General features: G+C 37.2%; 2 protein-coding genes across 4 annotated transcripts in view; one reads left to right on the top strand and one right to left on the bottom strand.

Moving 5' to 3' along the window:
- The window catches only part of LOC127577521 (Fanconi anemia group A protein-like), a 33,519-nt gene extending 25,904 nt beyond the window's left edge, over window positions 1–7,615 (top strand). The window contains exons 15-18 of the mRNA XM_052028763.1: window positions 4,849–4,924; window positions 5,288–5,450; window positions 6,360–6,452; window positions 7,489–7,615. Of these exons, the coding sequence (XP_051884723.1) occupies window positions 4,849–4,924; window positions 5,288–5,450; window positions 6,360–6,452; window positions 7,489–7,596 (440 nt within the window). The 3' untranslated portion in view covers window positions 7,597–7,615. The remainder of the gene's footprint in view (window positions 1–4,848; window positions 4,925–5,287; window positions 5,451–6,359; window positions 6,453–7,488) is intronic.
- znf276 (zinc finger protein 276) overlaps window positions 1–16,216 on the bottom strand; it is a 49,139-nt gene that overhangs the window by 7,072 nt on the left and 25,851 nt on the right. Inside the window, exons 9-12 of one of the 3 annotated variants that reach the window (XM_052028760.1) lie at window positions 14,116–14,191; window positions 12,719–12,836; window positions 12,068–12,167; window positions 10,036–10,310 (exon numbers count right to left, since the gene is read on the bottom strand). In XM_052028760.1, coding sequence (XP_051884720.1) covers window positions 10,061–10,310; window positions 12,068–12,167; window positions 12,719–12,836; window positions 14,116–14,191 — 544 coding nt within the window. In that variant the 3' untranslated portion in view covers window positions 10,036–10,060. Of the gene's footprint in view, window positions 1–10,035; window positions 10,311–12,067; window positions 12,168–12,718; window positions 12,837–14,115; window positions 14,192–16,216 lie in introns of those variants that run through there. The other 2 variants (XM_052028761.1, XM_052028762.1) reach the window with 2 other exon arrangements.

Below are 16,216 nucleotides of genomic sequence, written 5' to 3'. Positions count from 1 at the left end.
TTATTTTTAATCAATTAAGTACTGTCCTACTGTAATTTGTAAGGTTATGACTCTATCTCAATGCAGATTACCCAGACAAAACTGCAGTCATTGGCTCATAGAAGTGACAGTTACCACAACCATGAGAATGCAGTTACATAAGATGAGACATTAACAAGAAATGTAGGCAGCTTAAGTATACACAAAATAGGAAAAGGCAGCATAGGAAGGAACAAAAATAAAGGAAGATATTGATGACTATGAAACGAGAACAGGAATCTTAAAACAATGGCTAACCAATAAAGTGGGAAGAATGAGTTAAACTGTCCTTTTACTAACATGATGACACAATTGGGCATGGGGAGGAACTAGACGGTGGGAATTACTGAGATGTGCGTACAGAAAAATCAGGACTGAGAATTAAAAATAATTGTAGGTTTGGGGGATGGGATGAAAAAAGGCATATCATGAAAGTGAGTAAAATATTAGAATAATTGTGAAGAAGTTCAGCCACACCGATATTAATTGGATCAAAATGGAATAAGCAATTGGAGGTCCTACACTATGTACTGATGTCCTTTACAATCTAAATGTGCAAAGTGCCCAACACGCAGATATGGCTGTTGGAATGAGGCATTGCAGATGTCAAAGTAAGGGAACATCTAGATGGAAGCAACCACAAATAACACTTTCTAATGGCAACCGAGAAAAAGTGTAAATATGATGAGAAGCAGGTTAATAGGTTGGAGAAAAGCTGAAAGGCTGAGAATGGAATTTGGGAATGTAAAATGGGCAACGATATAGGCAAACAATGATGGAAAATATTTCAGCAGAGTGAAGGAAAGATATTCCACAAAAATGAAGATATATCGAGAGAAAGGAAAGAGGCATGCATTGACTACAAAAGCTGCATGTGGTTAAACAGAATATGAAAGGATTAGAGGTTTATAAAAATAAGGAAGGCAAAAGGGGTATTATTAAATTATCAAGGACAATAAAATAGTGGAACATTTGACTGATACATTTAAAACAAAAGAGAATAGGTAATCACAGGAAGATGATGAACATATTAAATCGTAACCTCACATTGGGATTTACCAGGAAGAAAGAGCAGGTGGACATGATACTGGATGATGAGTAAAGAGATAATTGTGTTTAAAATAATAAAAAGGATGTATTAAATAATCACACTCAAAGTCTGGATGGACTGCACGGCCATTATAATAGAATCTAGTGCAGAAATAGAAGTATTACTGACACATTTAATAATTCATTAGGAAAAGATTCAGTGCCAGAGGATTAGCAGATGACTAATATAATGCATATATTTAAGAAGGGCGATACAGCAATTAAAGTCATGGTTGTGCAACACAGAAACAGGCCCTTCAGCCCACCAAATCCATGTTAACCATCAAGAACCCATCTATACCAATCCCATTTAACAGCAGTTGGTCTAGCTTTTAAGTGCTCAACCAGAAACGTGCATATTGCAAGGGTCCCTGCTTCCATCCCCGCAGGCAGTGCATTCCAGATTCCAACCACCCTTGGGTGAAAAAACTTTTCCTCTGAACCCCTTAAAAACCTCCTGCCCCTTCCTCTAAACCTATGCCCTCAAGTTTTAGACTTGTATCGGGTAAAGTTCTATACTATCTACACTATTTATGCCTCTCACAATTGCGTACATCTCCACCGAGGCCCCCTCAGCTTCCTGCGCTTCAAGGAAAACAAACCCAGCCTATCCAGTGTCTTCTCGTAACTGAAACTCTCCATCCCAGGCAATGGCCTGGTGGATCTCCTCTCCAGTTCAATTGCATCCTTCCTAAACTGTGGCAACAGAACTGTACACAGTACTCTAGCTGTGGTCAAACTAATGTTTTATGACATAGTGCAATAACCTCCCTGCTCTTATGTTCTGTGCCCCAAGTTAATGAAGGCAAGGATCCCATAAGCTGCCTTAATCAACTGATTTACCTGTGCTCCACTTTCAGGGATGCTTGGGTTTGTACACCAGGTCAATTTGTTTCTCAGTACTCCATTGTGCCCTACCATTCTTTGTGAAGTCCTATCCTTGCTAGTCCTCCCAAGGTACATCACCTCACATATCAGAATTAAATTTCATCTGTCCTTGCTCTATCCATTCTACCAACTAATCAATTACATTGTGTAGTCTGAGACTATCCTTCTCATCAACAAAATCACCAAATCTTGTGCCATCTACAAACTTCATACCTCCTATATTCACTTAAAGATCATTAGTGTACATAATTAAGGGCCCCAGCACCAATCCCAGGCATCCAGTCACAAAAACATTCTGCCTCCTATTAATAAAACAATTTTGAATCCAATTTTCTAGCATGCCTTGGATCCCATGGGCTCTGATCTTTTTGATCAATTTCAATAAGGCCTTTGACGAGCACTCTTGTCAAAGGCCTTACTGAAGTTCACATAGACAACACTAACCACACTGCCCTCATTTGTACATTCTGTTAACTCTGGAAAAATTCAATCAAGTTGGTCAGGCAGGATCTTCCATTAGCACAGCCATGCTGACTATCTTTGACTAATTCCTGCCTTTCAAGTGTAGACAATTTTTTCCAAGAACTTTCCTACTACTGACATTAAACTCACAGGACTATAATTATCTAGCTTACTTCTTCTGCACGTAAGTAAGGCTACCACATTTTCTGTTCTCCAATCATCTTACACATCACCTGCAGCCAGCAAGAATCTAAAAAATCTCTGACAGGGCCTCGGCAGTCTCGTCTCTTGCTTCCCAGGGCAGTCTGGGATACATTTCATCAGGCCCTAGAGATTTATCCACTTTAAGCCTGATAAGACATCTAAAACCTCTTCCTTTTTAATAATGTATTCTAGAGTTTCACCATCACTATCCTTGAGTTCTTCAACTGTAATATCCTTTCCCGTAAATGAATACTTCTCGTCTGTATTCACCAAGACCTCACCTACATCCTCTAGTTCCATGCACTAATTGCTCCTTTGTTACCCTCTTGTCTTCAATGTACTTAGAAAATGCTTTGGGATTTTCCTTGTCTGTTAGTGATATTTCACGTCCCCTCTTTGCTCAGATTTTGTAAAAAAAAAGTACCTCTCCTACAATTTCTGTACTCCTGTCGGGCCTTCCCCATTTCCTGTACTCCTGTCCGGCCTTCCCCATTTCCAGTTCTCTAGGGAATTATAGAGCAGTCAGCTTAACATCAGTGGGAAAGAAAAAAATGGGATCTCATGAAGTAGTAGGACAAAGAGGGTTAACCACAGATTTGGATGAAGAAAGGCAGGGGGAGGCTTGAGTGGAGTATGAATGTCAGAGGATGGCCTGTTTCTGTGCTGTACATTCAATGTCATCCTGTGTAAAACATGGGACCTGCAGCAGATGAAACAAGGTGGCTCAGGAGCAACAGGCAGCTCAATCTCCCCCTTTTTACAGAAGCAGTAGTCATCTTGACCTGGTCAAGGTGTTAAGTCAATGCTTACATGGAATCCACCTGTGTGCCTCCTCCTAGATTCTGTGTTGCGCTGCCTGCTTTTTACAGATGATATTAGGGGCATTAGGAAAGCCATCTAGAAAACTGCAAAATTAATTACTAATTAAAATATGTTCCTCAACTTGCCTATCCAATTGTAAGTGGACAAGTAGCATGATGGACATTTTGTTCCTCCAATGCCCATCCCAGAACCCTGTCGAGGTATCTGACTAAGTTCTGGGAGACAGCTGAATAAGTGGTTCTGAACATCATCATCTCCCAACCCTGAAGAAACTGGCACATACTTTACCAGAGCTTGTACTCTGGCGTTATGTTCCAATCCAGTGATGTGTTTTGTAAATTTCCAGTTCTACCTTCTGGCATCGTGCTGATGTAGCTGAAATAGGTAATAACCTAGTGTGTGTACAAGAGGAAAGTATTTCCTTACAAACTATGAACTGCCAACAAATCTTACTGTTTAAGCTTTATCATTGATAAACCTATTCTTTATTGGCTCTAACACTACTTAGTCTAAATCACTCACCTCTTGCATTTTATCACAAAACTTGATCCCTCTATTTCTTTTAACACAAGTACTACAACAACTTGCATGTATATAGTGTCAATAACTTAGCAAACTATTCAAGGTGCCTCACAAAAGCATCACCAAATAAAGCGTGATACCCTGCCATGTAAGATATTTGGATGGGGAGATAGATTTTAAATCAAAAAAGTTCTGGAGGTGCTGGAAATTTGAAAGCAGTATTCAAGTCAGGCGGAATCTACAAAGAGAAACAAGTTAACATTTCAGTTTGATGATAAGAGCAGATTTTATGGTGTGTATTAAAGAGAGGAGAGTAGCACAATGTTTCGGGGGAGGAAATTCAAAACCCTGAAGGTCTAACCAGGTGAAGGTTTAACTAATAGTGGTGGAAGCAGGTACATCTGGGGAACCCAGAGTGCTACAGTTGAAAGTGCTCAGAGGGGTAACAGGGTTGCAAAGGTGGAGGATGTTGAGATGCCATAGCATCTGAGATCAAGGAATAGAATTTTAAAATGCAAGCCATGAAGCAATTTAAATCAAGTCCAGGGTTAGTGAATAAATAAGATTTGACTTATGGAAATATCAAAATTCACATCAGAATGGTAAACAGGAGAATGAGATGAATTCAATCAATCAATTTTGGTGTTCTGTCACATGAATAAAGTTTCATTGACAGTCTTAATTAGAGTGTGTTTATCACCAAGTGGGTGAACAAATATTATTGTGATTTTTCCATCAATCATTCAGGAGATCAATAAGATTTGTGTAATGTATTGGTCTGCATTTGGCCATAAAAGCTACCTGAATATAGCTTGTACCTTTTCTTCCTTTCCAATGCAACAGGTCACAAGTCACACCAGATCCTATTCAGCATGATGTCAGATCTGGAAGTCAAGCTTCTTCCTGTTGCCTTCTACAGGTATAATGTGTAACTTTAGCATGAGCTATCAATGAAATGGTCTTAATTTTTTGTTAAAGAAATCCATGCTTAAGCCCCAAAATGGCATGATTTAAAATTTAAAGTTTGTAAATGTATAAGATTTTGGAAATATATTTGTTATTTGCAATCAATAACTCTGCAGCTGCTTGCAGATATGCCTTTATACACAACTGTCAGTTTTTGTACTTTGAATGCAAATTATAATTCTAGTGAAGCATCAAAATTGGACTCTTCTGGTCTGAAATGTTTTTTTGAACTCCTCCACAGGTGAGATTATCTTGTATCAGAAAGTAGAACTTTTGCAATGCCTGGTACCTTTAAATTTTCTCAATTTTCCAACAGTTTTATTCCTGCTCTGGATCCAAAGCTTCTTTCTTCTGTCATCAAGCACCCAGATTTTCTGTTCGTGGCCATCACTCTGTACTCAGCAATAGTCAAGCTCTTCCTCGATGGAGAAAATATAATCTCGGCCTCGGATCAATGTGACTTGCAAAATTCCAAACAGGTAACTTCCAATGATAATTAACAGAAATGGTAAATCTCTTTCTCCCAAACAGCTACTTTCCAATTTGAGCCCACAAAGTTTCCAGTTCCATTTAAAAACTGTTGTTAAATCTCCCTCTTGCTGAAACCGGGAACAATCTGGTCATTATACATAGTTCATTACTATCAATATTCCATTTATTTCAAAATCATAGTGTTTGATTTGTTGCTTACCTTTGCTGTAGTAATGCTGGGTGACATGTATAGAATCAACATTTTTGAAATATAATTTATTTTCATTTTACTTGTTTCATTTGAAACTAGCACTAGCTATGATGCCTCCCTGCAAATAGCCCATCATTACTTTTTGTCAGTAGCAGCAGGTTCAAGTCGTGAATATCCTATCTTTGATTCAATTTGAATAATGCATACTCAGTGCGTGATAAGTCTCATCTTATTGTGAATGGCTTTAGAATGTAGACTAATTTCAGTTTTGGTTAATATTGTTGCATTTTCACTTTTATTTTTGAGTTTCTTGTCCAGCCTTTGTCAACCTAAATCTTCAATCTCTTTTAAGAGCAATGTCCAGTTTGTGGCTTATTCTCCAGGTTAGAGTGCCAGTTTAGTTCCAAGTAAAGATTTGCAAATGTATTCTGAGGTACCAGTTACAACCACCCTGATCACATTTATTAAATATGCTTCTGCTATGAATTATTTTGCCTCTATTCAATCAGGTGTCTCCTACTGAACAATAGCAGAGTACCTCCTTTGGTAATAGGAAATTTTGCATGTAGCATTGATTAAAGGAGCTATTTTATTTCACATGGTAATAAAGTGTTGCTATTCAGAGAGGAAAACATGAAAAAAGCAACCTGAGTAAACTGGGTTTTAGCTTTTATCAATAATTAATAAGCTTTGCTTGCTTTTCCAGCCTGATCCTTTGGAATTACTAACTATCGGGCGCCAGTTCCTCCTTCGAATAATTCCAAGATGTTCTGGTCAAATCATTTCACAGCGCAATAAAGTAAGAGGTTCTAATAAAATTCATTATTTTGACTTCATAAAGAGTAGGGTTTAAGTAGTTAATTATTTCATTGAAAATAACAATGTTTTATAAATAAACTATACCGTTGTTCTAGAGTAAAATACAGTATTTGAAGAGGATGCATTGATATTACTTCTAACATAATTAATAAGGATCATCTGATTCTAAGAAATAGGATTTGACAATAAACAAAAGGCAGCAATGACATTTACAAACTCCAGCATAAAAAGTGTTAACTCAAACTTTTGACTTTTATCATTTTAATATTGAAGTTGTCACCTAACATTTGATTAAGTTTATTATGAGGCCTGCAGAAAATGATTCAATGTCAGGCCATCTGCATCTGGCTACAGTTTTGTGTCATAGTCCAGTTGTTTGTGTTCTTGATCTGCTCCTACAAAAATCTCAGAATTGAAAAGTGATGGGATATCACCACTAAAATCAAAATACTTTCAACCCTTCGGTATATGACTACCTGCTAACATAAGGTCAGAGGAAGTGTTCCTACTTGTTCATTTTTTCCTAATCCAAAGTTCCAATTAGGTGAAGTAATATTGTGAGGAGAGAAACAGAATCACTGTTTCAGGACAAACACTTCAGCACCTGCAGGATTTTGCTCCAATCGATCCCTTGCCCCTTTGGTTCAGGAGGCAAGGGCAGGCAACAGCACACATTTCCACGATAAGCCTCCATTATTCCCCAATAACAGCAGCAGCAGTCACTGATTTAGCACAGGAGACCTGCCGTTGCTGCTCAGAAACAGCAATCAGAAGGCCTGTTGATTATTGTTGCTTCTGCTATTAACCCATCACTATCCAACATTTCCATAAATGTTTCCCACACATTGAAAATATAATGGCCACCTGAATTTTGAGATTGATTCTACCATATTGCTAACAAGTGTTAAAATACTGTTTCACTCATTTTACATACTAGCACTTAGAATCCATATGCATTTTGTAATGTACATTTTATCAAACATTTTAAAATCAAAAGTATTTCTTTTGTTCTTTAGCTGCAGGCTGTTTGCAAGGACATTGACCCAGAGCTGAAAGCTTCCCTTGACCATCAACTGCAACTTTGCATTGGTGATGGACTCTACTCTGAATCTACTCTTTTATAAAGAATGATCTCCTTGGAGCAGAAAATGAGTAAGCTACAGAGAGGACATACACTTTCAGCATTGTGGCTTTCCATTCATTAGTGAAACACTCAACAAAAAAAAATTCCAGGTCTGAAACAATTTATGGATAGTAAACTGAACAACTTTTCATTTGCATTACTCATCAATACATATTTTAAATCGTAAAATGTCATCTGATTGCCATTCTACATGATTTTTCAATTAATGAGGTATACAAAAGCATTGCAGAATCTCCTGGAATAAATTTTATTAAAATAACTAACTTTGGCTTTACTTTGAACAGATTCTTTGAATATATCAAAGTAATGTATGCAACAACATTAGCTGTTCATTTAAAATGCTTGGCTGCTTTATTAAATACTACTTTTTCCTTGAAAGTGTCTGAAAAATGCAATGAGACATACAAGGGTCTAGCCATTTATACCTGTAAAGACAGAAATCAATTTTGCAACTAAAATTGTCTTCATCAGCCAGTCTATCATACAAGAAACAAAAAGTAAAATTCTGTAGGCACTGAAAATCTGAAATAAAAAAACAGGAAAATGTTCAGCAGGTCAGGCAGCATCTGTGGTGAGAGAGATAATGTTTCAGGTGTATGATCTTTCCTTAGTTGTGATGAAAGGTCAATGACCTGAAACATTGTTTTCTTTGCCATGGATGATGGCTGACCTGCTGTGTATTTCCAGCATTTTTTGATTGTATAGCAAACTCTTTTGAAAGGTATTGTTAATAAGAGATTATTCCTTTACCTATAATTTTTAATGAAAATCTGAGGTAGAGTAACTGAGGATAATTTTGTCTTGTAAAACTCATTTGTGTTTTATTTCACTTTATATTGGTTCAGTTTCCTGATGTTTTAAATTTGAAACATGTTAGTATAAAGAGTTGTTAAATACCCTCTATAATACATGTTTCATGCAAGATGGAAACAATGAAATCAACTGTTTTATACTGAGGATTAAAATATTACAAGTGTTGGGCTGGATGGTACTGTTTATGTAACTTCATTAGATCCTGTCCTATGAAATACTGGTTTAAAGTTACAATAAAAGCAGTCGCTTCGGTGTATTTTTTATATAGTTGGCATCAGATGCCAATTGGATGGACAGGCAGAAACAAAAACAAACTATTCAGTTATTTGAGGTTAAAGATGTATGTTTCAGAAATAAAATCAAAATATCTGATTTATATTCTTCAAATGTATCAATTGCTTATCTTTCCTATGAGTTCTGTAAAATGGTCATGGATTTGAGGCTTCTGTAACTTTGTTCTGCTTTAGTAGTAATTTAAGCTAATCAGTGTTGCAGCAAGTACCATGAACAGGTTATTGTAATCCTAGATACTGCAAATTAAACACTTTTCTATAAATTATTTTATAGAATTTATTTTGTTATTAGATTGTCGATATTAGAAAGTAAAGCAAATTATAACCATTATTACTTAATGGTATTGTAACTTGAGGTCCATATTACAAAATTAAATAAATGTAACTTTTAAATTAGTTAGAAATACATAACCACTCCAGATTTTATAAAAAAAAATTGCACTAATTGGGAACGTTCCTGCAGATGTTGAATGAAAACTAATTTTAAGGTTAACTTAAAAAAAAATTACTTCACAAGTAAATATTAAGTATTAGGGTGATTTGAGGGGAATTTCACTTGAGCAAGGCAAAAGTTTCTGTACTATCTAGAATATTTTAGGCTGGATGAAAAGGGTGGGAGGAGGAGGCTGGGGAAAGAGAAAAGGCAAAAAATCCAAACTTTTCTGAAATGTAGCTAGGAAATCCTGAAGGTGAATCAGTATCAGTAAGAATTTACTCCTACTCTGTAGTCATCAGTTTTGAATTCATATTCATAATTAATTAATACTCCAATTCTTTTTAATCTTCCTCCCCTTTAAAATCCATTTGCTATTGTTGTATTGGGTCATTAGCTGCTTTACAAAATATTTGCACAAACCCAGTACTCAATGACCTAAGAAAATAATCTTTATTCAAACTTAAATTGCATTCATTAGAGGGCATGAGGAGCAATCACCCAAACTACCTCAATGAACTCTCAAAGCTGTACTACTATAAAAATCTATATTACCTGAATAGAAGTACCAACAATGCCCTCCATTCAATATGCAAGTTTAACAACTTGTACTGGCTACACAAGACCAGATATCAATGTACATCTTTCTAGGTTTCATAAGCTGCTAGCATGTTAAAAGTATTTGGCACTTTTCCAAACAGTAAGGAAATAAGCTATTTAAAAAGAAAGCAGTGTAACAGAGAGATGACTCTAATCTTGTAACTAAACTTTACCAACCCAGCACAATATTGCATTTATTTATCTTGATCCTCTGTTCTTGTGAAGATCTTGCTGATACTGAAGACAGGTGAAAATTTTAAAGAAGATTCTTTTGACTCACCTTTTAGCTGTTGAATAACTGTATGTTAACTGGGTTCCTGTTCAATGAATGTTTCTATACTTAGCTGACTTCGTTCAATTTCAACTGGTTTGTTTTTATCTGTGTTCTGGGTCAAAGGATGAACCATAGACATATGAACATTCAAATTGTGGGCCTTCTCAAACCGTTTCCCACACTGGTCACAAGCAAAATCAAGTTCAGCTTCTGCCTTGTGCTTGGTCATATGGTATTTCAGGGATGCTCTCTGCCTGCACTGGAAACCACAAACTTCGCACCTATAGACGCAAAGTAAAAGCAAGTTAAATTAGCCTCCCAAAAACCTATTTAAGTTTTACTGAGTCTGACACTGTGTTAGAGTTCTGCAGGAAACACTTATGCTCCTTGCCTTACTTTAGCTAGAAGTTCAGAATCGATTGCCTGTCGGGCCCTTGGCATGGTCAACAAATAAAAGAATTGCTTTAGAAGTGCAGACAGTTGCTGTGTAGACAACAAAGCAATTAATTTACTAACACAGTGCATGCCCAACAAGTACTAATGAGCTAAATAACAAGGTAATCAGTTTGTGGTGGTTCTTACAGTAAAGGTCATGGATAAAGTTGATTCCTCACATTTTTAATGCGTATTTTCTTAAATCCAGTCGAGTGAACACACAGGTTCTCTATTCCATGTCCCTGCTGAACAGAGGTACTCAAGCGCAGAACTGTTCTGAAGTGGGGCTTAATGGCATAGTCTTATGGATTGGAAGAAATAGAACTACTCTTGAGCTAAGCAAAGGTTATTGGAATTTATGGCCTAGCTCTAACATCCTGACCACATAAAAGCTTGTACGAGTCAAATAAATTGCTATAATTCAATGTAGACAAAATTCAGGCTATTTTATCAAAATGAGCTCTCAAATTGCCACAACTAAAGGACAAATTATAAAAGACTGCTAATCCTTGATCACAGTCTTCTCCTGTAGAATCTTTAATCCATGTCCTAACACTTAAAGCTTCAGCTACTCTAATGTTCACTGAGGCTCTTCCCTGCTTTGAGTTTCCAATCATGCTGATGCCTTAGACTCTTTCTACTCCGGCTGAGAATCCAGATTTAGCTACTTACGTGTTCAGTTAGTGAATTAAAAAGGAAGTAATGGACATTAAGATTGGGGATATAATTTTAATAATCACCTCTTACCCTTGCATTTTAAATGCATTGTTTTTGGTAAGATGATAAGTGTTTTGATGATTAAGCTATTTACTTTCCACTGAACATTCGCTACCTCATCAAATGCAATTCTTTCAAAATGCCATTCACCAAAGCTCTCATCTGCACAAAACTCTTCATTTTCCCAGATCCAGTAGTTTCTTTCCTATTTCCAATTCCTAGTCCTTGTCTTTAAACTCTAGCCTTACTACATCAGGAATCTCCTTCAGCTTCAGCTATCACCCCCTCTTCTGCCACCACTGGGAGTCACTCAATTGTATGCTCCTGTCCTTGGAACTAAGCATCTTTCTTAACTCATCCCTTTCTGCTTCAAAATCATTTATCCTTCGCTTCCCTCCCTTACAATATTGTGATCTCCTCAGCTTCCCTCCTTACTGTGTTGTGATACTTGAAGCAGTAGAGGACAAAATTATTTTGGCCTGGTACAAACTGATTTCAGTAATCAAAAATACTGTGATCGAGGTGAATGTCTGCAATTCTCAAGCAAGGTCCTGGAAATAATTTCCATCAGTAAAATAATTTTTATTCTTCAGTATCACCTGATGATTGGACAAATGTACAAAACAATTGTTGATGGAACCATTGAAGGAATTGGAGAATTCCAAGTTTCTCTTGCTTGAAATATTAAAGTTTCTCTCTTCTGTACATTTTCTAATGGGTCACTGCCATAATCCAGCAAATTGAATGGATTATTTAATATATTCCTTGCTGAAAAATCACCACCTAGGTTTATAAAATTCATTTGTCCAATGCAGCATTGATATTTTAACCCCTACTCTAGCAAATGTCATCTCACTGTAATTTCAAATGATTCCCTGGTACTTACTGTAAAGGTTTTGCTCCAGAATGGCGCATTTGGTGAACTGACAAATGCTTTCTCTGTTTGAAAGTCTGTCCACATTCATCACAAATGTAGTTTCTTTCTTCTTTAAGGTTTAAAAAGAGAAATTATTTTAGTGTAGATTTGAAACCACTACTGAACATAAAAGCAGAGCTCTTCAAGATGAAACCTAGAGTTTCCATGTGAAATCAAGAGCTGCCTTTTGTTTTAATTTTATACCTTATGCAAGGGAAGCTATTGAGAATCCTGGGTTTGTGATGATGACGTGACAACATACTGCTTTTAATGTGAAGTAAATAACAAACATGCTGGGAATTTCTAGCAATCTTTACACAGTTACAAGGGAGGGGGAGAAGAAAGAGATAATCCATGTCCAATTTTGACTCTACAAGCTCCAGTAGATGAATAATTATAATTGGAAATTGACTGCAGTGCATCAATATTTTACTGCAGTGCATCGACATTCTTCCCAATTTTCAGCCCACTAAGCGGTATTAAAGAAATTATGAATAATCTTAGTCCAGAAAACTTAACAGATTACAGAACAGGCACAATAGCTAAAGAAGATAGAAGACAAAATCCAGCGACATAATTCAAGTGCTTATTTAATGCTAACATTGACGGAGTTTTACTGACCTGTATGAATCAGCTTTACATGGCGCTGCAGATAGCGATCAATCAGAAACACCTTGTTACATCCTGGGTGGGGACAAGGTCGTTCACGCACCTCTTCATGATGCTCTTTTATGTGTTTCTAGGAACAAAGAAGTTTTTTTTCCCTTGTTAAAACTGTACTCTTAATTAGGTTTGTTTCTCTTTGGTATACACCATCATAGCAACCATTGCTATTCATCCACTTCATCACACCTCCTCATTAAAGTTGCATATAAATGAAAGTAATTTTTTTCTTTTCATCTGTGAAAGATGTGGCATGAGACAAGTACCATATAGGAAATAAAAAGCATTTAATCAAAAGTATAAATTTTAAATTCAGTAATAAAACTGTGGACAGAGGGATCTAGAAACATGATAAATTAGTCACATATTTATTCTCCATTTTTGTTGCATGAGGAAAAAAAATGAGAAAATGTAACCAAGGAACATTGTGGTAATGAAGCTATTTTTCAAAATGTAATGATATTGTGCCTGCAAAACCACAATAAATAAACAACATCAACTAACCACATCCGCAGGCACAATCCCTTTTTCTACTTCACAGACTTTTACCTCGGGCAGCACAATAGTGCAGTCAGTGGAGCTGCTGCCTCACAGCTCCAGCAACCCAGGTTCAATCCTGACCTCTGGTACTGTCTGTGCAGAGTTTGCAAGTTCTCACCATAACCATGTGGAGAAATTGTGCCAGGTGCTTCAGTTTCTTCCCACATCCCAAAGACATGTGGGTTGATAGGTTAATTGACCACTGTAACTTGACCCTTGTGTATTGACAAATTTACTGTATTCTCAGTTGGAGGAAACTAACTGGCTTCAGACTTTCCTCACCATCCATGGCAGCTGGTAGCTTAAAGGCTATCACTGGAATCGCAAAAAGCAGGGATGCCAGGCACAATGCACAATTGTTGTATTTGCATTTTGTATCCCCGCAAATGTTACAGATTTACTGTAGCCTTGCTATACAAATTTTTGCATAACAAAGTGTTCTTCAGGAACTTAACCTCTAACAGGAGTACTGGAGTTACTTAAGAACAACATTAGTGCAATCCCAGAGCCCTAATAATCTGACAGCAGGTACAGAACTGAGGGCCTAAAATATGATCTATCATTTCCAGTGGCTTAAAAGATGATCAGAATTTCATTACTATAACCAGAATGGATTTTCCCCATTCAGTAGGTGTTTATAAGTAAATACCAGATTCAGTACTGTATGGAGGCTCAGTCAAGATTACACATTCAAGTCCTGGCATGGGTCTTAAATCACAATCATTTGAATGAAATTCAAGTGATCTAAGAAGCCAAGCTGACACTCAAAAGCCTAAATTTCTAAGATCTCCACTTAGTCTTGAGCATAATTTTACCTTAAGTCCATCAACTCCTCTGTAAACAGCACAGCAACCCTTATATTGACATCGGTACATGGTGGGAAAATCCTCCCTGAAAAATACCAATACATTCTATGTAATCACACAACAAATGTATGAAACTGCTATACTGAGTAATATCTATATTTGTTGTAATTCAATAATCACTGGCACTGGTCAGCATTTATTTGGTGACTTTGAAAATCGTTCAAAATGTCTAGTTCAAGCTACTTAAAATATTTTTAATGGCATGTACTATTTACTTATTTATGAAACAAGCTACATTTCCCTTTATATTAGCTGCCCGTCAGCAACTAGAATTTAACAAATATTTCAAGCTTCTTTAGATTTGCCATTTTCTTCTTGAATGCAAGATGCTGTTTGGGTTAATAACACAAGGAAAAAGGAGGCAAGTCCCCAATACAAAAAAACTAGCTTATTCGTTAGGTAAATTTTTATAGCATGCATCTCAACAATGTATACTTCAAAGCATCTGTCAGAATTAACATTTCTAATCTGCATTATCTTTATATTATCATAGTATACTATTATTAACAATACCATAAGGAAGCAATAAAATCTCATAGAACAGTACAGCACAGGCCCTTCAGCCCATGATGTTGTGCTGAACTAAATAAATTTATCAAGTGCCCAACTAAGCTAATCCCTTCTGCTACACTATGTCCATTTCCCTTCATTTCCTGCACATTCATGTGCCTTTCTAAGAGCCTCTTGAATGCTTCTATCGTATTTGCCTCCATCACCACCTCTGGAGGCACATTCCAGGCACCCACCACTCTCTGTGTAAAAAAAAAACTTGCCCTGCACATCTTTGAACCAACCCCCTCTCACGTTAAATACATGCCCTCTGGTATTAGACATTTCAACCCTGGGAAAAAGTACTGAAAGATGCAGACTCTATCTATGCCTCTCATAATCCTATAAACCTCTCTCAGATCTCCCTCAGTCTCTGCTGCTCCAGAGAAAACAACCCTGGTTTGTCCGACATCTCCTTATAGCACATGCCCTCTAAATTCAGGCAGCGTCCTAGTAAACCTCTTCTGCACCCTGTCCAAAGCCTCCACATCCTTCCTGTAAAGGGGTGAACAGAATTGAATGCAATACTTCAGATGTGTCCTAACCAGAGTTTTATAAAGCTGCAACATAACTTCCTGACTCTTGAACTCAATTCCTTGACTAATAAAGGCAAGCATGCCAAACACCTTCTTTACCACCCTATCAACCTGTGTTTGAGGGAGCTATGGACTTGGACCCCAAGATCCCTCTGCACATCAACACTGCTAAGGATCTTGCCATTACAGTGTACTGTCCCTTTAAATTTAATCTCCAAAGTGCAATACCTCACATTTGACCAGGTTAAACTCCATCTGCCATTTCTCCACCCATATCTGCAACTGATCTATATCCCGCTGTATCCTTTGGCAGTCTTCTACGCTATCCACAACACCACCAATCTTCTTGTCGTCTGCAAACCTAATGACCCACCCATCTATGTTTTCATCCAGGTCATTTATATACATAATGAACAGCAGAGGTCCCAGTACAGATCCCTGCAGTACACCACTAGTCACAGGCCTCCAGCCAGAATAAGTCCCATCGACCACTACCCTCTGTCTTCTATGGGCAAGCCAATTCTGAATCCAAATGGCCAATTCACCGTGGATCCCATGCATCTTAATCTTCTGGATGAGCTTCCCATGAGGGACTTTGTCAAACACCTTACTAATATCCATGTAGACAACATCAACAGCTCTACCTTCATTAATCATCTTCATCACCTCCTCGAAAAACTCAATCAAGTTAGTAAAAAACACAACCTGCCCTGCACAAAGCCACGCTGACTGTCACTGATTAGGCCATGGTTTTCCAAATGCTCATAAATCCTATCCCTAAGAATCCTCTCCAGTAACTTCCCTACCACTGACGTGAGACTCAACAGTCTATAGTTTCCAGGATTATTTCTATTTCCCTTCTTGAATAATAGAACAACATAGCCAGTCATCAAATGGCAGAGCAGACTCAATGGGCTGAATGGCCTAATTCTGTTCTGTGCAGGACAAATATGAAGGGGATTGAG

Source organism: Pristis pectinata, chromosome 13 (assembly GCF_009764475.1).
Source record: "Pristis pectinata isolate sPriPec2 chromosome 13, sPriPec2.1.pri, whole genome shotgun sequence".
Lineage (NCBI taxonomy): Eukaryota > Metazoa > Chordata > Chondrichthyes > Rhinopristiformes > Pristidae > Pristis > Pristis pectinata.
The sequence above is the reverse complement of the archived record's forward strand: the minus strand, read 5'-3'. Positions and strand labels throughout refer to the sequence as shown.